This window comes from Cajanus cajan, chromosome 2 (genome assembly GCF_000230855.2).
Source record: "Cajanus cajan strain Asha chromosome 2, NIPB_CcT2T_4, whole genome shotgun sequence".
Lineage (NCBI taxonomy): Eukaryota > Viridiplantae > Streptophyta > Magnoliopsida > Fabales > Fabaceae > Cajanus > Cajanus cajan.
The window spans coordinates 49,220,616-49,243,779 of record NC_138518.1 but is presented as its reverse complement, the minus strand read 5'-3'; the positions used below and the strand labels follow the sequence as shown (position 1 = coordinate 49,243,779).

At 33.5% G+C, this 23,164-nt stretch overlaps 1 protein-coding gene across 1 annotated transcript; it reads right to left on the bottom strand.

Moving 5' to 3' along the window:
- Positions 1-16,168: 16,168 nt before the first annotated feature.
- Positions 16,169-21,020, bottom strand: LOC145955002 (uncharacterized). The gene is made up of 5 exons (XM_083069697.1): positions 20,055-21,020; positions 19,423-19,768; positions 17,042-17,229; positions 16,785-16,918; positions 16,169-16,688 (listed from the first exon to the last, which is right to left on the bottom strand). The coding sequence occupies exons 1-5, from the start codon at positions 21,018-21,020 to the stop codon at positions 16,169-16,171; spliced, it is 2,154 nt and encodes a 717-aa protein (XP_082925823.1).
- Positions 21,021-23,164: the final 2,144 nt, after the last annotated feature.

Here is a 23,164-nt window from a genome sequence, read left to right as displayed (position 1 = left end):
TTTAAAGGTTTTTAATAATAATCATTTATGAAAATTATTTTGTATAATATTATTAATTATGATATTTTGTTATAATTATTATTTGAAGAAAATCATGTTTTAAATTGTATTGATATTTTATTTTGATATATATATACGTTATTTATTTATTTATTAATCAGTAATTTGGATTTTCATAGCTCTGGAACGGGCCGTTCCACATTGGGAACGGGCCATTCCAAATCAAGCATTCGTGGGTAAAATTTTAACCTAGAACGGGCCGTTCCACTTTAGGAACGGGCCGTTCCGGATGTGATTTTAAAAGAACAAAGTTTGACTCAGAACGGGCTGTTCCACATTGAAACGGGCCGTTCCGGAAACCCCAGAATGGGCCGTTGTGGTTTTGGAACGGGCCTTTCTGGGAGAGGCTTTTGTACCTATTCCGTGTGCCCAGAACGGGTCGTTCCAAATTCGGAACGGCCCGTTCTGGCTGCAACCTGATGCCTATAAATAAAGCATTTTGCACTCTAAAACTCATTTTTCATTTTCTAATCTTCTTCCTCCTTTCTCTCTGAAGACGAAGGGGAACCTAGAGGGGGCGACCAACAAGATTCGGCTCCTGCTTATCGAGGTAAGGGGGGAGTGAGAAACCTCGCTCTGGGTGTGGGATTGTATGCTGGGCAGTGGGATTGGCCCCCAATCCTGTGTTTGCTGTATTTTTATGTATGCTCATGTATGAGGGGTTTCTCCCAATTGTATTTGTTTTGCTTATTATTTTTCTTATATGCAATTAATTGTATGACTTGAGATCTCTATGGGTTCCTATGGGAAACCCTATGAGAAAACAGGCAAAATATGAATGTTTTCTATTTTGCCTTCTGATTACTTTGTTGTGTTCCTTGTTGGATGTGATGCATGAGTATGTGGTTAATTTTGAAAATAAATATGTTTTAATATGATCTAGAGTGCTCTGTGGGTTCCTGCGGGAAACCCTATGAGAAATAGGAAAAATATGAAATATTTTCTGTTTTGATTTCTGATTTTTCTGTTATATTCCTTGTTTGATGAGATGTAAAAATATGTATTTAATTTTATAAATAAATGAGTTTTGATATAAATTAAAGTGCTCTGTGAAGGCTTGGTGAATATGATGAGATAATGCGATAATGTGAAATGTGATTGAGACATGAGATATGAAATGTGATAATGAAATATGATGAGATAATGTGATGATGTGATATGACCATGGGAAATGATAATGTGATATGAGAATGCATATAGTCTTGATTGACATGCATCATTTGCATAAGTGTTTTAAGGGTACGATATGGAATAAACCGCCAGAGAAGGCCCCCTAGTGTAAAAGCTTTGGGGATTAGTCCTTGGGGATAGCTCGGTTTGGAAGTCCCAGTCTCGCCCATTGTGTGCATGGGATGTATCTTGCGCGGCTTAGCTATCCCGACGAGACTCTGGTAGTATATCCTTCTAGTGAGAGTGCGCAGAGGGTGTGACCCGGCATGTACTCCTAGACTACTCTTCGTGTATTGCTAGCGGCAATATGCCATGTGATGTTTTACTGGTGCCACATGCATGATAATGTGAAGTTCGTGTCCATGCATGTGCATCCTTATTATTAAATGATGATAAATTACTATTTGTATGACTTGGATGATTGAATAAACTATTGTTGTTGATTGATCTATGAGGTAACTGTATTGTTTGTGTTTGGCTATCCGGTGTGCGTTCCTACACCGTGAGCCAGAGTGAGATGTTTCTCACTCCCTTCTTTTGTGTTGTTTCTCTTGTTTGATATACAGGTGATCATCAGCGTGAGGCTGAGGATGTTGGTGATGAAGCTTAGGCTTCTATGTTGGGTTTTGCTCTGATAGGACATGTGAAATCGGGACATAGATAGAATTAGTTTAAAGATGTTCTTATTAAAGTATTTTGGAAAATTCAATTTTATTTCTTTGTAATTTTACTGGCATGTTATTTGGATTAAGTTTATGAATGTGAACTCTTTACCCTTACGTGGCTGGAAACTTGATTTTTAATGATGAAATTTTTTATATTTTTTATAATTACTGTATATGTATGTTGGGGTAGAGGGTGTCACATGTTGAATTTCATCGATCCAATTAATTGTTAATTTAAAAGTTATTAAATTTTACTAATAATTAATATAAAAAAATTAATTAGTTTTGGAATAAATTATTTGCTAATTAACAATATAATTGAAACATTAATTATTTTAAATTATTTAACTAAAATCTTATTGACAATTTACTATATGATCTTAATATTTTTGTATAACTAATATCTGGTTTTAAATTTGATATGAGAATATTATATATAATTAGATAAGATTTTAAGTTAGTATTTTATTAATAGTTGATAATTAGAAAATAAAACAAGGACAAATACATTTTTTTGAATTTTATATGTTTGATTTAAGGTAAATAAATATATTAAATTAATTAATAATTTATTTAAAATATCAAAATTTAATTTATAAGTATGTAATAAATAAATATTTATAATTTTATAAATTATATTTTCATTATAAATTATAAAATTAAATAATTTAAATTATAATTTTAAATAGAAATAAGTAGATGTTAATTATAAAAGTAAGTACATATAAATAAAGAATAACTAAATATATTATTATTGTTATTATTGTTATTACTATTCGTAATATAAAATTATTATATATTATTATTATAGTACAAATATGAGATTGTATATTTGAGGATGACTTAAATGAATTAATTTGTACAAGTTATACTAACAACATACATATACATTTCGGTAGCTTACTCATTAGAACTTCACAGTTAAGCGTGCTTGACTTGGAGTAGTACAGGGATGGGTGACCTTCTGGGAAGTTTCCCAGAAATTGTACAAGTAAGGATAAAACACGCTAAACAGTGAAATATCATGAAATAGAACTCTTAAGAGACCAAATATGAGGATTGTTACATTAATAAATTTATTAAAATTAAAATATTTTTATAATTTTCGACGGGTAAAAGACGGGTAAAAAAAGGGTCGTAATATTAATTTAGAGACAGTTGGTGCGACAGTTGATGAAAGGGTCGCAATGTTAATATAGAGGTAGTTAGTGCGTCGAGTGCTTCAGGGGTCGCAATTCCAATTTTGCGACAGTTTGTGCAACGGTTCTGATAACCGTCGCAAAATTGCCTTGTGACAGACAATTCTGCGACGGTTCCCAAACCGTCGCAATGTTGTCTTTGCGGAAGTTCTAACTGTCGCAATGTAGGCCATATAACCGTCGCAAAATCATCATTTTCTTGTAGTGAATTAGATATTCAAAGAATTGATTTTGTATACTACTTTTTAAGATTGGTTCTTTTGTAACCAATCTTAAAAGTTGTTAGACATACCTTTTAAGATCAGTTATAGAATAACTGATCTTAAAAGTGTTTACATTATTTACAAAATTATTACCGTATCATTTTTAAGATCAATTATCTTTTAACTGATCTTAAAAACCTAATTTTAAAACTAAATTTTTGCACTGGTGTGTGACTCATACGTTAATTTTTTCACTAGTAATCGTGAACCTAATCATTTACTCAACATCACAACATTGGCACAGTCTGTAAAAAACAATGTCTTCCTCTCCATTCATTTTTTCACTGTGTTTGAAAAAATTGTTAGTGATAGAGACCATGAGAAATTGTAAAATGCCTTTTCAATCTCCAACTCCACTATAAATTGAAATTACTAAAAAAAATATATTAAAAAATAGTGTTCATTAAAAGTATCAAATTATATTAAAAAAAATTAAATACATGTAATATATGTTTATATAATATTATAAATAATATTTGTAACTATTTGTCATAATTATTTTTTAAAATTAAATTAAATTTTCTAGATTTAATTTGATATTAAAAAACAAAATATAAATTGATTAATTATATAAGAATGAAACTTAAATAAACTTGTTGCCTTAGACCTAAAAGGCTAAAATTTGATAGAAATAACCTTGATTCTATGACGAGACAAAGACTTGAACAAGGACAAGAGAGCAATAAAGAGATCGATAGATGAAAAAACGATGAGAAAAAGAGTTAGGATGTTGATATGTCATCGATTAGGGATTCGTTGTGGCCCATGTGTGAGGGTGATGAATAGGGAGGAAGAGGGTAAATTAGAAAAGTGATAGACTATGGCCAAGGCCAAGGAATCCAAGAGGTGATATACTAAAAGAACCAAGAGGAATGCGATGATCTTAAAGACCTTTTTCTTATGTTTGTACATATAGTAGCTCTTTTGTATAGGTTATTTTTGCATTTGTATTTGTGAGGCATTTTACTTGCTTTTTCTAGTGTTTGTATATTGATTTTAAGGTAAGCTACTTGGAGAGTTTAACTCCATTTAACCTCCCTAGTTGATACATTCATTTTGTATTTTTTCAGTAGGGAAAAAGGGGTGGCATTTAGCAAAGCTAGGGAGTGTGTTTAGAAATTGGGCCTGAGTTGGGCCTAGGAAAAATTTTGCATATTGGACTCATTTCACTCCTAATTTTTCATAGATTTGATTTAGCTAGATCTCATCATCATTTGATGAAACCTAACCAAATCAACAATTTTTGAAATAATTCAAAGGAGGAAATGGAGACAAGGCCACCTAGCTCACTTACTCTTCCTTGGCCGAAATTTCTAAGCTACACCTCTTGGTTTTTGAAGCTTCTCCTCCAAGTTTCTAAACCTTGGTAGGTTTGGCTGACCTTACCATGGTTCTTCAGTGAACCATGGTCAAAGTTAGCTTCTCCTACAAGTTTTAGAAACCATGGATGGTTAGCTACACCTTACCATGGTTCCTAGTGAACCATGGTTAATGTTAGCTTCTCCTAGAAGGTACCTCTCCCTATATATTTGTAAAACCTTCTCTTGTATTCACTTTTGGACATTTATGAGAATTAGAAATCAGATTTCTCTCTCATTTTCAAGATTCAAATTCGTGAGGAACCTTATCCTAGGTTCTCTCTCAAAGTTCCTTCTCCTAGAAGCTTAGTTTCTCAAGCTTTTTCACTTCTTCAAGAGGTAACCGAACCTCTCTTAGGTGCTTATCCACCATTGGAGAATCCTCCAAGGTGATTCTGCCACCTTCAAGGAGTTCAACCTCATGGAGCATTTCGGTCGTTGCATGGAAATCTTGGAAGAATATCAGTCCTCTCCAAGTACTTCCATCAGTTTTGGTATCTAGAGCCTAGTGCTCTTGAGGTTTTGTGTTCAAACATTTTTTTTATGAATCCGTGTTGTATCTTCCTTCTCCTATGTCTAAATATGTGTTTGCTGCATGGATCTAAATTTTCTAAATTTTTTTGATAGGTCCTATATGTCACATAAGAAGTAAGTTGATTCATGTTCTTGCTTGTTTCCTAATCCGTGAATCACTTGTGTTGTGCTTTAGGTTCTCTTGTTCTTGTGCGTTTTTGTATTTGCTTGAGTCTTTTCCATTCTATAACATGTGTCGGTGATTGGACAACATTCATTGAGCATAGATTTTATTTTTGAATCGCTTGTTTTGTCATAGAAGTCATGTGTAGTCCTTTTATTTGTTGAAAATTCCTAGACTAGCTTGTTGAGCTAATTTTTTGTGTGTTGTTTGTGTCCGAAATTTTTTGTGTATTTTTCTTTTTGAATCTGAACCTTACCTATATGTGATTTTGTTTTACATATTTGTGTTCATAATTTGCTATTAGTTCTAGCAAATTTCCTAGAGTTAGGTTTCTATTATGTCTTGTTAAAAGTTTTGTCAAAAACAATTACTAAACACTAATTCCTATTAGGTTTCTTTGAGTCTTGTGTTGTGGCTGAAACTTTTAACACTTTTTAGGCACTTAAAACAGAGACAAAACAGAGGTGTTTGTGTTCTAAAAACATTAGAAAAACAAGAGAAAGAGTGCTTAAAAATTTGACAAAAAAATAGTACAAAATTGTGAAGCACTAGTTGAACATTGCATGTGAACACCTCTTGTTTTGTGTGAAAATTTCTGTAGCAGATTTTTATGCTTAAATCCGAGATTAATACTTGATTAAAAGGCATTAAATTCCTGTGTTAACAAAGAAAAAAAAACAAAATAAATCACAAAAGAAAACAAAAGAAAAGAACACAAGAAAAAGCCAAGGAGTGAAAATTTTAGCAAAATAGTGCTCTCGGTTTGGTAACATTTTGTGTGCCTTATCTTCAATTTTTTGTCCAGCCACATATACAATCTTTTGAGTCTTATTTTTGTTTCTAATCTTAGCTTTTATTTTGTAATCCATTCTAATGCCTTTGATAGGATATCTTTTGTGTGCTAGCTTTCTAAAATTGCCTTAATTGTTGTTTGTCATTTTTGTGGAATTCTTTCTAGTCTTGTCTCATTTTCTTCCACCAATTGGTGTAGCTGTTCCTAATTGTTCCTTTTCAGTTTTTGAACTAATATTCCAGCATCTTAAGGTGTGTTGAGTGCCTCTTGGAAGATGTTGAAGGCCAAGCTCAAGGTTAGCCAATATTGAAGGACTTTGGTGGTGACCTAGGAGCTTGTTTCTCATTGGATTAGATTCTTGGAAATTCAAACACCTAAGAGTAACCATCATCAAGGTTGCTTCTAAAGAGGAGTGAAACACATTGAGAGGCTGCAAGCTAGGTGGCTGAATTGGAGAAAGAAGGAGCAAAATTTTTGTGAAAATTAATTTTGTGAAGAATTTAGTAACAAATTTAGTGACGGAAATTTTTCTTCAAAAATTTCAATACCAAATCCGTCACTAAAGTTGTCACTAAATTAGTGGCTGATTTTTGTTTCTAAAATTCTTGGTCCAGCCACTAAATTTTCTTTAAGTGAATTTACATTTCATTTGGTGTAAATTTGCATTTCATTTGAATGTGAATTTGCATTTCATTTGGTGTAAAATTTACATTTCATCTTTGTAATCTTTTAATTTCCAAATTTTTGTACAAGGCCTTTATTAAGGAGTGTCTTGGAGTGCCTTTGGTGTATCTCCATCTCTCCTTAAGTGTTCTCATAGTAATTTCGTTTAGTACTTGTGAGAGGGTCCTTGAAGGTCTTTGGTGCCTTTCAAGCTCTCACCTAGGTTTAATTGTTTTCCACGTCTAGTTTATGTTTTCTTGTCTTTAAGTTTTCATGAAATTTATGTTTTGAGCAATTTATGTTTTCAAGTTTTTATTGCATTGCTTAATTGTACACATTAGGCAGTTGCTTGTTATTTTTATTTTGAAAAGAACTTTGTGAAAACTTTTTGTGCAAGGCAAAGTACAAAGGGGTTTAGAGATTTTTACTTGAAGAGGCTTGGTTATTAAGTGGCTCGATAGTAGCTCACCTCCCTCCAAAGTTCAATTTGTACTCTTAGACCTCCAAGTGCCAAGTCTAGCACTTCCAAAAATATTATTTTCTTAAAATCTATTTTTGTGTGAAGAGAAAAATCTTGTTGTTTAAAATGTCTCAACAATCCAACTATAGTGGAAGTGATAGCTCTCCTAAAAACACTTCTTACTTAACAAAAGAGCTAAAATCACTTAAACTATGGAAGAAGCAAGAGGCCTTTCAAAAAGAGAAGGAGAAAATTGAAAGAGAGGCCAAACTTGCTATCCTAGATGAGAAGTTGAGAATTCTTAAACAAGAAGAAGAAAAATTGAAAGAAGACATGAGAAAACACAAAAGAAGAAGAAAAATAAAAATCAAAAGAAAAGAACTTTGTGCAGGGAAGAGTAAAGAGGAAGAAATATTTGTGACTAAAGGATTTGTGACTAAAGAGAATTGTTTTAGCACTAAAACTCCTATGAAAAAAATTCTCTTTATTCATAAAGATTTTGACTCTTGCCCTCATTCTGCCACTAGTCTTGAAGAGGAGATTCATAAATCCATTATTTTTAAAGAAAAAGAGTCTCAACTTCAAGATTTGGTGAAGGAGAAGTGGACTTCACTTAGTTCCACTTCTCATGCTACTTCCTTGGTGGTGCCCAAGGTAGATAGTCTTCCTACCTTAGTTGTGTCAATAATGCACCCAATTTATGGAATATATTATTTGTTGGATATAACATCTGAACCTTCAAGGTTCCTTGTGACAAATTCTTTTCATAACTATCCAACAAATAATATAATCCAAAATTGTTTAGGAAATTTCTTGGTATTATTTTCATTATTTTCTAGGAAATGCCTAGCTTACAACATAGGGTACTTTAGGCAAGATATTTTAGTTTTTAGGATTAAGTCTTTAATGTGCTATAGTTTTAGCTTTAGCACATTTTTATGATTTAGAAATATATTTAGTCTATGTTTAGGAGAGGATCCTATTCATTATATTAGTAGGTCTAGTGTCATAGATTTCTTTAGGTTCCATTAAAGGATTCCTTCTAAGATATTCCTTTCACATTTATTTGTTGAAAATATCACCTCTGAAGAATTTTATTATATATTTGTAGGTATGGCCAATAATCATGAGGACCCTCGAGATTTGAGGTCAAATCCTTTTCAAGAGGGAGGGGATGATAGACTATGGCCAAGGCCAAGGAATCCAAGAGGTGATATACTAAAAGAACCAAGAGGAATGAGATGATCTTAAAGACCTTTTTCTTATGTTTGTACATATAGTAGCTCTTTTGTATAGGTTATTTTTGTCTTTGTATTTGTGAGGCATTTTACTTGCTTTTTCTAGTGTTTGTATATTGATTTTAAGGTAGGCTACTTGGAGAGTTTAACTCCATTTAACCTCCCTAGTTGATACATTCATTTTGTATTTTTTCAGTAGGGAAAAAGGGGTGGCATTTAGCAAAGCTAGGGAGTGTGTTTAGAAATTAGGCCTGAGTTGGGCCTAGGCAAAATTTTGCATATTGGACTCATTTCACTCCTAATTTTTCATAGATTTGATTTAGCTAGGTCTCATCATCATTTGATGAAACCTAACCAAATCAACAATTTTTGAAATAATTCAAAGGAGGAAATGGAGACAAGGCCGCCTAGCTCACTTACTCTTCCTTGGCCGAAATTTCTAAGCTACACCTCTTGGTTTTTGAAGCTTCTCCTCCAAGTTTCTAAACCTTAGTAGGTTTGGCTGACCTTACCATGGTTCTTAAGTGAACCATGGTCAAAGTTAGCTTCTCCTACAAGTTTTAGAAACCATGGATGGTTAGCTACACCTTACCATGGTTCCTAGTGAACCATGGTTAAGGTTAGCTTCTCCTAGAAGCTACCTCTCCCTATATATTTGTAAAACCTTCTCTTGTATTCACTTTTGGACATTTATGAGAATTAGAAATCAGATTTCTCTCTCATTTTCAAGAGTCAAATTCATGAGGAACCTTCTCCAAGGTTCTCTCTCAAAGTTCCTTCTCCTAGAAGCTTAGTTTCTCAAGCTTTTTCACTTCTTCAAGAGGTAACCGAACCTCTCTTAGGTGCTTCTCCACCATTGGAGAATCCTCCAAGGTGATTCCGCCACCTTCAAGGAGTTCAACCTCATGGAGCATTTCGGTCATTGCATGGAAAGCTTGGAAGAATATCAATCCTCTCCAAGTACTTCCATCAAAAAGCAAAAATAAACATAAAAAAAGAAAGAAAAATAATCTCAACTGTAATTTATTTAAATACTGATTTAATCATCTGAGAGCACAGATTTGTTTCCCACGGCAAGGTTTAACCATATATACATTTACTCATAGAGAAAGAAGGTTTAATGTTGCATGCTTGTGGAAGTCGTACCAAACTGTCAGGTTTAAAGTTCAAATAAGATCCAGCATCTACAAGACAACTGCAAAAGTTTTTGATAGCTTGAGGATTGTTGGCTTTTTGAAACGCTTGCTTTGCTCCAGCACAACAACGAGGGGATGGAGTCGCCAGTTCTGCTACCAAAAAAGTAGCACATTGGAAAAGTAATGGTTGATAGGGATTACATGTTGCTGGAACTTGTGATGTTGTCAATGTTGTCACTGCCAAACCATAAGCCATGACAAACATCACAACACTCAAAACTTTCTTCTCTCCCATCTTATCTTCAGTACTTGTGCAACTTTGTTTTCACTATATCAAGTTTTCATCCTGCAAACCCTTATTTATATACTTCCCTTCAAAGATCAAAAGTGGAAAATTTTCGATCATCAATCACTCAAATATCTAAATCATGTTAGTCAAATGTTAAAAATATATGAATAAAATCAAATATTTAATGCATATTAATTTAGTCAAATATTAAAAATATATTGCTTAAATATGTATTTAGTTCCTATAAAATTAACAAGTTTTGAATTTAGTCCCTGTAAAATTTTCTCTTCGTTTTTCATTCTTATAAAATTAAAATTATTGTTTTTAGTCCATGTTTTTATGTGATCTTTTTAAACTAATTTTTATTTATTAAAAAGTTAAGTACCCATTTTAAGTATTATCTACAATCATCACTGATATCATATCGATATTTAACACCTCTAAAAAAATTTATAAGTCGTTAAAATAAATGCTATTTATCAACCTTAAAATGACCATTAAGGACTAAAAATAATTAGTTTACAATTTAGATGGATGAAAACCAAGGAAAAATATTTTACAAGGATCAAAATCAAAATTTAGTCATTTTATAAGGATAAAAAATAATGTTTATAAATTTTAGAAGGATGAAAAAAAAAAAGAAAAATTTTTAGAAGGACCATAATCAAAATCATCAATTTTATAGGAACTAAAAACATATTTCAACCAAAATATATTCATAAAGTCAAATATTAAATGCATGTTAATTTAGTCAAATATTAATTATTTATTTAGTCATGTAATAATTTCATGTACTACTTTTTCAAATATTAAATTAAAATAATTTTTTACTCTATCATTAAATTAAATATTTATTTGGTTAACTATTAATTCAATTTTTAATTGTTTTAAATATATTACTTTGAAAATATTAATTTAGTCAAATGTGAATAACGGAAATAAGAGGTAACCATAGTTGAAAGTAACACTTCAATAAGATCATGTTAGATGTTTCCTAGTTAAGGATAGATCGAGGGAGATTACCATAGATGGAGCGATCCCATTTCATAACTCCTAGGCTATCTTGAGATGATGAGGAGGAGAAAATTAATATCACGTGTATATACAATTCAGAACACACATTTGCATGAGTTTATATATTATAATTTTGATTGATTAAGCTACATGAATGATTATCGTTGATAATAAATAAATGTAGAATGATTGATGTATTTAAGGCAAGTGTTGTTTTGGATGTTGGATATGAATATAGATGCATGTATGAAGCTTAAGTATGATGTATCTCCTTTTTAATGATATCCTTATGCCTTATATGTGTTATTCATGGATGAGATGTATTCTCACTTTTGTTGTTGTGTGTGTTTAGAATGATTGCCATTTGCAAGAGTAGAGTAAGTATAAGAGGATGAGTATGATGACGGAGGAGCTTAATGATTTAGTTGGTGTTGTATCTTACTATGATATTGTGACTTTGGGGCTATTTGAAAGTTTTCTATATTTTTGCCTTGATTTGCTTCTAAAATAAATTAAAATAAATTATCTTTAATAAAAAAATATATTATAAACTTAATTAATTAATTAAGTTTATAACGTAAATAATGCTTTTATTAATTAAATAAAATAAGTATTTTAATACAAAGAATTATATTTTTAACTTAATTAATTTAATTGATTAGGTTAGTGATATAATTAAAATAATTTTAGAAAGAATAGCCGATGGATTAGAGAAGAGTCTTGGGTTGGAATTTTGTGAAGTTAGTAGAAAAATACACAGAAGGGGGGGTTGAATGTGTGTGTGAAAGAAGGAATTTTAAAACCTTTTTCGCAAAGAAACTTTTTTTCGTCTAATAGAAATGTTATTTTGAATACTTAAAAACTATGCAAGGTTGGCTCAACAAAAGATTTTGTGTTTGAAAGTTTATTGTCTGCACAAGAAAAATATTTCTTAAAATAATAAGTTAAGCAAATATATTTTTCGTCTAAAGATAGTTGCAGTAAAAAATAAGTAGTGGACGAAATTTTCAATATGATATATTAGCTAAACAAAATTGCGTATGAGAAATAGATAAAAAGTGCAAAGAGTTTTATACTGGTTCGCTCGACCTGAGCTACGTCCAGTCTCCTTTAACCGAAGGGTTCCACTAATCACAACGGATTACAAGTATTATCAACCACTTCTGGTTCACCAACTTCACTCATCAGCGCTAGTATTCTTAAACCACTTCTGGTTCTCTAAGTATTATCAACCACTCCTGGTTCGCCAACTTCATTCTTCAGCGCTAGTATTCTTAAACTACTTCTGGTTCCCCAAGTATTATCAACCACTCTTGGTTCGCCAACTTCACTCGTCAGCGCTCGTATTCTTAAAGCACTTATGGTTCCCCAAGTATTATTTCAACTAGTCTCTTCAGACTTTACAAAAGATAGATATTTTGAGTGTGTATATAACTCTCATAGAGAGGATAGGATAGTTTCTACACTCGCTAAGGTTTGCAATCTTAGTTTTATAGAGATGTGTTTTGAGTGTGTGTATTACTCTCATAGAGAGGATAGGATAGTCTCAACACTCGCTAAGATAAGCTATCTTAGATTTACACAAATATACAAGATTGTACAAGAAGAGAAGTAAGTTTGCTTTTACGTTTGCTTTTGCTTATTGCTCGTTGCTTCTCTTTTTCTTCCTTCTCTTGTTAGGTCTTAATATTTATAGCCTCGTGATAAATCTGCCCGTTGTTTAAATTTGAATGTGTTCATTGGAGCGGTGCTTCCCGTTGGTGCAAATAGTAGTTCATTCATGGCCATATAGATCTTTCATTTAATGCATTTGATCTTGCATTAAATGTTTGCTTACTGAATCTGTGTTACGTGAAGTCTTTTGTGTAGTTCGTTCTCTTCTATGTCTAACTTCAATCATAACCTAGGTATTTTTGTTCTCTTTCCGTTAGTGTAGCTGTAGAGGCGTTGTCTTTTTCTGAAAAGTATGTGTACTTTCTCTAACACACGCATGCTTTGACTTGTGGATACGCGCTTGTCTATCTTTCTTCTCACATATTTGATGACTTCGTGTGCTCTTCTGAGTGTAGAAGATATTTGATATCTCTTGTTGTGAATAGTGGACTTTAGACGCTTTTCAGTATTCTTCGTTTGCGTCTGGTAATGCATCTCAAATTTGTCTCTCCGTCTGACAAGTAGACTTTGACTTTTCCTTCCATCTAGTTAGTTGTGAAGATGGACAACTTTAATTTCGTCTGGAACATTTCTTCGTCTTGTGTTATCCATCATCTAATATTTTCTTTAATTATGTCTAGAATGTTTCTTCGTCTTGTGTTATCCATCGTCTGATACTTTGTTGACCTTCGACTGGTAGTACACCTTGTCTTGTATTTATTATATTTTCTCCTGGCCTTTGATTAGGCTTAGTCTTGATGCTTGATCAACCATCGTCTGATACTTTGTACAACTCAACCAAGCTTCTTTTGGTTTGACCATAGTATGTGTAATAAAACGTACTTCGTTTTTCAGTTTTTTTTGTTCTTATATTTATCTGAAACACTAACACACATGTTAGAAATAACAATATATATTATATTTGTCATGTTCAAAACCTTGTAGGGAATTTCTTCGTCTGACTTAACAATCTCCCTCTTTTTGATGATGATAAATATAATCTATCAATTTGTTTCAGATACAATATAACATACATACAAGTTTATGTATATCAAATAGTTTATCAATTTCATGCATTTCATATCATACATTAGAGCAATCATCAAGAATTTAAGGGTTTAGGGTTCTAAAGCTCTCCCCCTTAGTATGTGTTTAGGGTTCTAAGGCTCTCCCTCTTAGTATATGCTCTCCCCCTCACTTGATTATCCCTTAGACAAGTTTGATAGATCCTTTCCTACTTCTCACCCTTTGTAATCATCAAAAAGAAAGAGGTGTAGACAAAACTGTTAGAAAAGAATGGCTCAATCCAAGAGGGGGTGAATTGGATTCTATGACACTTTAAAAATTTTCAGAGTTTTTAGGATCTTTATTTCAATTCAAACTTTTCTAAAATGAATTTTCAAAGAAGTTTCTTAAGTACTTGTTAATGAAGAATGAATCCTATATGTTTTCTTGATTAACCAATAATGAGATTCAAAGTTAAGAACAATATGTAATACTTTGATTTAGTTCAAACCAATGTTGCTCATGCAAACATGTTAATCAAGAACAATCTTTTCAATATACAACCAAGATATTGCACAAACTAAGAGATAAGGGTAAGAGAAGATTGCACAAGTCTTTTATCCTGGTTCAGCCACTCCACATGTGACCTACATCCAGTCCTCAATCATAACCTGATCAAGATTTGTTTCACTATCTTAATGAAGAAGTTTTACAAGCATACCACACATGCATATACTCCTACATTCAAGATAACCACTTTCTTGACCTCAAGAAAGCACCCCTTGTAGAAACCCACTACAAGAATTCCTTACCACTTGAGAAAGCTACTCAAGATTTACAAGTATTCAAAAAGAATTAAGGAACGAATTCACCTGGAATTCAGAAGAAAATCTTAATCTCTTTCCTTTCAAGAATATGATGATGATGATGATCTTTTCTCAAAGTTTTTCAAAAACGTTTTTCTTCTTGGTTTCACAAAGAAAACTCCCCAAGATTGTCACAAAGACTTCACAAACACGTTTTTCTAATTTTGATTCTCAATTCTAACTCTGTTCTGAAGTTTCAAAATGGTCAAACTATTTATAAGTTTTTCAGAACCAGATAATCCATTATTTTAAAGAATAATCGATTATTTTGTTCTTCATGATTTCTGGAAATCAACCAAGAACAATTTAATCGATTATTTTGCTGGATAATCGATTATTCCAGAGAGTTATTTTTGGGATAATCGATTATTTCACAAATAATCGATTATTGCAGCAAGGTATCCTTTTATACCTGTTGCTGGAATAATCGATTATATTTAATGATAATCGATTATTTTGAGTTAGTTTTCAAAACTCTATTTTAAGTCTCAAAATAACTTTTTAACCTTTTAAACTCATCATCATACATTCCCTTAATCAGATTAGATACAGATTAGCCAAAGCACAAAGCACAAAGCACACACACAACAAATAAACTCAACAAAGCAATTTAAAAACTACTCCTATTACATAACATTTTCTTTGACTTTGTTTTTGACTTCAAAGTTGTTGAGTCCTTGGTCAACTTTGTTCCACACATTTTTTATCATCAAAACCTTTAGTCTTTAGAGGTGATCTCAACAATCTCAATCTCCTCCAATCTCAACAAAAATAACAGTTTATTGTTCACTTATCAGTTCCATTCCTATCCTATCTCTCGGCCATATGTATCTATCTTCTGGAAGGGGCTTGGTAAAGATATTTGCTAGTTGTTCTTCTGTTTTAACATATATTAGTTCGAAGGTTCCTTTTTGTACATGATCTCTAATGAAATGGTGTTTTATCTTTATGTGTTTAGTCCTAGAATGCAAAACAGGAATTTTAGAGATGCTAATTGCAACAGTATTATCACAAAGTACAGGAATACTACTCTCATAGATGTTGTAGTCTTCCAACTGATGTTTGATCCAAAGTAATTGCGTGAGGCACTGTCCTGCGACGATATACTCAGCTTCACAAGTTGATAAGGGAATTGTGCTTTGCCTTTTGCTAGTCCATGATACTAAGCATCGTTCGAGAAAATGACATCCTCCACTAGTGCTTTTTCTCTCCTATCTGTCCCCTGCGTAATCTGCATCACAATATCCTAATAGAGAAAAATTATGGCTTCTATAAAAGCTTATTCCTAGGTTAGCTGTTCCTTTAAGATATCTTAAAATACGTTTAACAACTTGTAAATGTACCTCCTTAGGTATTACTTGAAATCTAGCACAAATGTAGACACTAAACATAATGTCAGTGCTAGATGCTGTTAGATACAAGAGTGAACCTACCATTCCTCGGTACATGGTGTTATCTACGTTTGGTGAATCTTCGTCCAGACCAAGATAAGATGATGGATGCATTAAAGTCTTCATTGGTTTTGCATCTTCCATCTTATACTTTTTCAGTAGCTCTTTCATATATTTTGTTTGATGAATTTTGATCCCTTCGTCTGACTGGACGATTTGAAGTCCTAGGAAGAACTTCAGTTCTCCCATCATGCTCGTTTCAAATTCATCCTGCATAAGCTTAGAAAATTCTTGGCAGAGATTTTCGTAGCACCAAATATTATGTCAACCACATAGATTTGATCGATTATGAAATCATCTTTTAGTTCTTTTCTAAATAGGTTGCTGTCAATTTTTCCTCTTATGAAATTGTTACTTATTAGAAAAAAGCTTAGTTTATCGTACCATGCTCGTGGTGCCTGTTTTAGTCCATACAATGCTTTGTTTAATTTGAAAACATGTGATGATAGCAAGTCGTTTTCAAAACCAGGGGGTTGGCTTACATAAACTTCTTCTGAAATTGTTCCATTTAAAAATGCACTTTTAACGTCCATTTGATATAATTCCATGCCAGTACATGCAGAAAAAGCAAACAATATTCTAATTGTCTCTATCCTAACAACTGGTACAAAAGTTTTGGTAAAGTCAACACCTTCTTGTTGTGAGTACCCTTTCGCAACTAACCTGGCTTTGTTCCTTATGACAATTCTTGATTCGTCCAGTTTGTTTCTGTATACCCATTTTGTACCAATGATCATTCTATCCTTTGGTATTGGAACGAGTTTCTAGACGTCATTTTTTTGGAATTGGTTGTGTTTTTCTTACATGGCTTGAACCCAGCTTTTGTCTGACAAAGCTTCGTTTGTGGTTCTTGGTTCAACCTGGGACAATAGTGCAATATGTGCCTGTGTTTTGAATAAGCTCCTAGTCCTTACTGCATCCTTTTCTTCACCAATGATCTGCTCTTGTGGGTGATGAGTTTTCATCTACCAGTTTCAATTGATTGGTTCTCTTTCCTCTCTTTCATTTTTTTGAACTATAGTTTCTTCACACTCAGGCTTCTTCGTTTGGTCTTTATTCACCTGCATATTCTCAAAGAAATTTCCTAGCTCTGATATTTCTTTATCAGGCTTGTTTTCATCAAACTTTACATGAATAGCTTCCTCAACAGTTTTCGTTTTGTTGTTGAAGACTTTATAGGCTCTTGAGCTTTCATAGTATCCAAGTAGAATACCCTCATCGGTTTTTGAGTCAAATTTACCCAAATTATCTTTAGTGTTTAAAATAAAGCATTTGCATCCAAATGAATGAAAGTACAAAATGTTGGGTGCTTGTCCCTTCCACAATTCATAGGGAGTTTTCTTCAAAATGGGCCTAATATATATTCTGTTTTGAATGTAGCAGGAGGTATTAACTGCTTCTATCCAGAAGTGTTTGGAGGTTGAAAAATCATTTAATAAAGTTCTGGCCATTTCTTGCAAAGATCGATTCTTTCTCTCTACAACTCCATTTTGCTGTGGAGTTCTAGGTGTTGAAAAATTATGTTTAATTCCATTTTCTTCACAAAATTCTTGAAACTATTCATTTTCAAACTCTGCCCCATGATCACTTCTTATAGATGCAATTGTTATTCCTTTTTCGTTTTGAACCCTTTTACAAAATACATAAAATACCTTGAAGGACTCATCCTTGTGGGCTGTGAACAATACCCATGTCCATCTGGTGTAGTCATCAACAATGACTAGTCCATACAATTTACCACTGACAGATGCAGCCCTGGTGGGACCGATTAGATCTATGTAGAGCAGTTCAAGGGGTCTTGAGGTGGAAACATGATTTTTACTTTCAAATAAACTCTTAACTTGTTTCCCCTTTTGACATGCTTCACATAAACTAGTCGTCTAGTAGACAAGACTTGGTAGACCTCTTATGAGGTTATGCTTTTTCAGCTTTGAGATTAATCTCAAGCTTGCATGACCAAGCTTCTTGTGCTAGAGCCACTGGTTTTCATATGAGACTAGACAATCAACATTTTGATGTTCTAGCTCATTATGCATTATTTTATACTAGTTGTTACATCTGTTAGCCATAAATAATATGGATGAATTAGTTTGACTAACAGCATATTTAATTTTGTTGAAAGATACTTTATAACCACTGATCGAAGCCGTATCCGGTCAAATAAATGTAATTAAATGCAGTACTAGGAAGTGACTCCTAGGTCGTCTCCCAAGGACCGTCTTTTGCTGTTAAAGGCTTAAACACACGAAGTGGAGGGTTTGATTTTCAGTTTATACACAATAAAACGAAATTACTCAGCAAGTAAAATAGATTGGCTCTTTGTTTGGATTGTAACTCTTTTATCCCTGGTTCTCAAAAGATTACTCTATTAACCACTTAATCCTTGTTCCATCCGAGTTAACCAACTAAGCGAAGATTAACTCAAGATTTCCCTACACGAATTAAGCAAACGTATACAACATTAACCTCTTCACAAATTAAGCAACTGTGGCATTGAGCACGGAGGTTAAATGAAGAATACAAAGAAGAACAGAGATATACAACCATAACCGAACCTCAAACAGAAATTACAATCCGCAACAAGAAGCCAACCCAGGGGTTTTTAGCCTTCCATTAAAATAGAATAGAAATAGAAAATGAAAATGCAAGGCAGAGCAGAGAAGGAAAACGAAAATGCAAGGTAGAGGAGGAAAACGAAAATGAGTAATCTCTATTTCAAATGAAAATGGAGTCTCACATTACAACCAGAAAACCTAAAGAAAACGTGAAAACAAAATGAAGAGCAGCCAGAACCAACAAGAAGAAAAACATAAAAAGGAAGAAGGAACAACAGGGAAGCCAAAACGTAAAGAACAAAGAGAAGTGAAAGAGCTACGTAGTCACATCAGCCTCTCATATTAGTGGCTGCCAAGTCAGCCCTACCTTACCTAGACCTAAGTGACCTAAAACGAAATTGGGCCCAAAAAATAATTACAAGTCTGACCCAACAACAATAAAATAGACTAAAAACAAAAGATGAATGTTGAGGTGGAAAATGGTGCAACAGTGACATGGCAGATGACGTGGCAGCTCCACTTGAAGTCCAGAAATTAATTCCAAGCCCAGATAATTATTAAACTGCCCTGAAAATGAAATTTGGAATAATTAGATTCAGAAAATTCAAATTAGTTAAAATATGAATTACCGGTCCAATTAAAGACCAAATAGAAAACAGTGCAGAATATAAACAATTAAGCACAAATCAGAGATTAAAATAAGTGCAGAAAGGTAAGAAAATAAAGGAAAATAATAACTCATCACCACTATCACACAATTGGCTTATGCTCATCAGGTTATGTGTTAATCCTTTAACATATAAGACATTATCAATGGAAATAGAGAAGCTAATACCTATTTTACCTATCCCCATGATTTTTATTTTTTGCCCTCCGTCGAATGTGACTTGGCCTCCTTTCTTGGATTTGAGGTTTAGGAACATAAACCTTTCGCCCTTCATATGTCGTGAGCAGCCACTGTCCATGTAACATGACTGGACACTTCTTTTCTTTGTTAAATAGATCTGCAAAAGGTATTATTTCAGTCTTCGGTACCCAAATGGATTTAGGTCCATGAGTGTTAGCGTTAGAGGTTTTGGAATACCTCTTCTTGTGCATGTGACTGCACTTGGACGTAGAATATCCATGCTTCCCATAAGTAGAATATGCAAATGTACTTGATTTATTTTTAGTTTTACGTTCAGCATATCCTATTCCTGATTTATCATTGTTGTTCCTAGAGTATTTTAAAATCTATTCAAGATTCTTTGTTCCTAAGGTGAACTTTGATAAATCTGATTTTAGTACATCAATCTCTTTGTTAAACATGTTTACTTCTTCTGACGTTGTATTACATTGTTCAAAACCTTTTTCTAACTTTTTCAATAATTTTTTATTTTCATTCTTAAGTAAAAGGTTTTCCTCAAGTAATTCAAAAATCCATTTCTTCTGTTCTTTATAGGTTCGTAGAAATTTTTGCCAAAGCAGAAAAAAGTTGGTTATATGCATGATGAAGATATTTAAAATAAGATTTGCTAACCTTTTCATCATCAAATTCCGATGATGAGTCTGTGTCTGCCATGAGACATATATTTGCTTCTTCATCATCTTTAGACAATGATGTGTCTAGATCTTCCCAAGTAGCCATCATGGCCTTCTTCTCTTTGTGGAAGGTCGGCTTCTTCTTTTCTTTCTCCTTCTCTTTCTCTAGTTCTAGACATTCTATTTTGTAATGTCCTAGTTTCTTGCATTCAAAGCATACTAGTTGTGCCTTATATCTTGGAGTTCTATTGAATTTTCTCCATCTTGACCCTTTCTTCTTCTTCATCATGGAGTGGATCCTTCTTGATAAGAAGGATATCTCGTCGTCTGAATCACATGTTTCTTCACCATAGCTCTCATCATACGCTTCTTCCTCCTTTAAGGCTTTTGAAGATGATGCGTAGATTTTGACTTTTGCACATTTAGTGCAATGTACTTCTGTTTTCTTCGAGCGTCCCATCTCATGGACTTTGAGAAGCCCTATGAGTTCTTCCAGTGAGAGCTTTTCAAGGTTCTTGGATGCTCTTAAGGCTGTAACCTGTGGTCTCCACTTCTTGGGTAAACTACAAAGCAGCTTGTCAATGTGATCAAGATTATCATAAGTTCTACCTAGAAAAGAGAGTTCATTTACAATAGTTTGGAATCGTCGAAACATAGTTTGGATAGACTCATTCTCTTTCATTTTGAAGATTTCATACTTATGAGCCAACAAGCTTAGCTTGTTGCATTTTACCTCCAGGGATCCCTCGTAGGTTAGAGCTAGGGTATCCCACATCTGCTTGGCACTCTTGAAGCTGTGTACTTTGGTGTACTCTTCTTCAGACAGAGCACACATGAGTTCATTTCGGGCTTTGGAGTTCAGCACGAATCTTTGTTTTTGTTCTTCATTCCAATGTGCTTTAGGTATCTCCCTACCAGCCTCGTCAAAAGGAATGTAGTCTCCTTGTTCTACGAAATCCCACATGTCTATATGACATGCGTCAAAGAATGCGATCATTCTTTGTTTCTAGTAGTCGTACTTTGTTCCTCTAAAGAGAGTTGGGCGGTTCACCGCCTGTCCTTCATTTTCCATCGATCGTTATGTACCCTTGCAGTGTTAGATGCTCTTCATGCTTTACAACAGATAGATATTTTGAGTGCGTATATAACTCTCACAGAGAGGATAGGATAGTTTCTACACTCCTTAAGGATTGCAACCTTAGTTTTACAGAGATATGTGTTTTGAGTGTGTGTATTACTCTCATAGAGAGGATAGGATAGTCTCAACACTCGCTAAGATAAGCTATCTTAGATTTACACAAATACAAGATTGTACAGGAAGAAATGTAAGTTTGCTTTTACGTTTGCTTTTGCTTATTGCTCGTTGCTTCTCCTCTTCTTAATTCTCTCGTTAGGTCTTGATATTTATAGTCTTGTGATAAATCTGCCCGTTGTTTAAATTTGAACGTGTCCATTGGAGCGGTGCCTCCCGTTGGTGTAGATAGTAGTTCGTTCATGGCCATATAGATCGTTCATTTAATGCATTTGATCTTGCATTAAATGTTTGCTTACTGAATGTGTTACGTGAAGTCTTTTGTGTGGTTCGTTCACTTCTATGTCTGACATCAATCATAACCTAGGTATTTATGTTCTCTTTCTGTCAATGTAGCTGTAGAGGCGTTGTCTTTTTCTGGAAAGTAGGTTTATTTTCTCTAACACACGCATGCTTTGACTTGTGGATACGCGCTTGTCTATCTTTCTTCTTTCTTCTCACAAATTTGATGACTTTGTGTGCTCTTCTATGAGTGTAGATGATATTTGATATCTCTTGTTGTGAATAGTGGACTTTAGACGCTTTTCAATATTCTTCGTCTGCGTTTGGTAATGCATCTCAAATTTGAGTCTCTGTTTGAGAAGTAGACTTTGACTTTTCCTTCCATCTAGTCAGCTATGAAGATGGATGACTTTAATTCCGTCTGGAACGTTTCTTCGCCTTATGTTATCCATCGTCTGATACTTTCTTTAATTTTGTCTGGAATGTTTCTTCGTCTTGTGTTATCCATCATCTGATACTTTGTTGACCTTCGACTGGTAGTACGCCTTGTCTTGTATTTGTTGTATTTTTGTCTGGCTTTTGATGAAGCTTAGTCTTGATGCTTGATCAACCATCGTCTGATACTTTGTACAGCTCAACCAGGCTTCATTTGGTTTGATCATAGTATATTGTAATAACACGTACTTCATTTTTCAGTTTTTCCTGTTCTTATATTTATATGAACACTAACACACATGTTAGAAATAACAATATGTATTATAATTGTCATGTTCAAAACCTTGTTGGAATTTCTTCGTCTGACTTAACATTTTGAGCCCAACTTAGAGGTTTTCTAATAATACGAATAGAAAAAAGATGGGGGGGTTGAATGTGTTTGTTCGGATTCGAAGGAAAATTTTAGAGTTATTTTGCAAGAATACTCTTGGTTGGAAAACTTAAGCAGACTTTTCTGTCTAATGATTTTTTTTTCAGCATAACTAATTTTCAACGTAAGAGATTAAGTAAACTAGTTTTTCGTCTGGAAAACGTTATCGTCTAGTAAAGTAGTTTTAACAAGGTCAAGTATGTTTTCGTCCAATGCTTTGTTGAAAAATGAAATAGAACAAGAGCAAAGTAAGTAATACTGAAAAGTGAGGAGAATGCACAAACAGTTATACTAGTTCACTCAATCTGAGCTACGTCTAGTTTCCTTCCGCAGAAGGGTTCCACTAATCACAAAGGATTACAAGTATTCTCAGCCACTTCTGGCTCGTTAACTAGACGCTAGTATTCTTAACCACTTCTAGTTCTCCAAGTACTCTTGACCACTCCTGGCTTCACTCACCAACATTAGTGTTCTTAACCACTTCTGGTTCACAAGTATTCTTTCTACCAGCCTCTTTAGGCTTTACAGTAGTTCTAGGTTTTGAGTGTGTGTATAACTCTCACAGAACGGATAGGGTAAATTCTACACTCTCTAAGGTGCGTAACCTTAGTTTTTTAGAGATAAGTGTCTCAGTGTTTGGTTACTCTCATAGAGAGGATGAACTATTGGCAACACTCACTAAGATAAGCTATCTTAGTTTTTACACAGA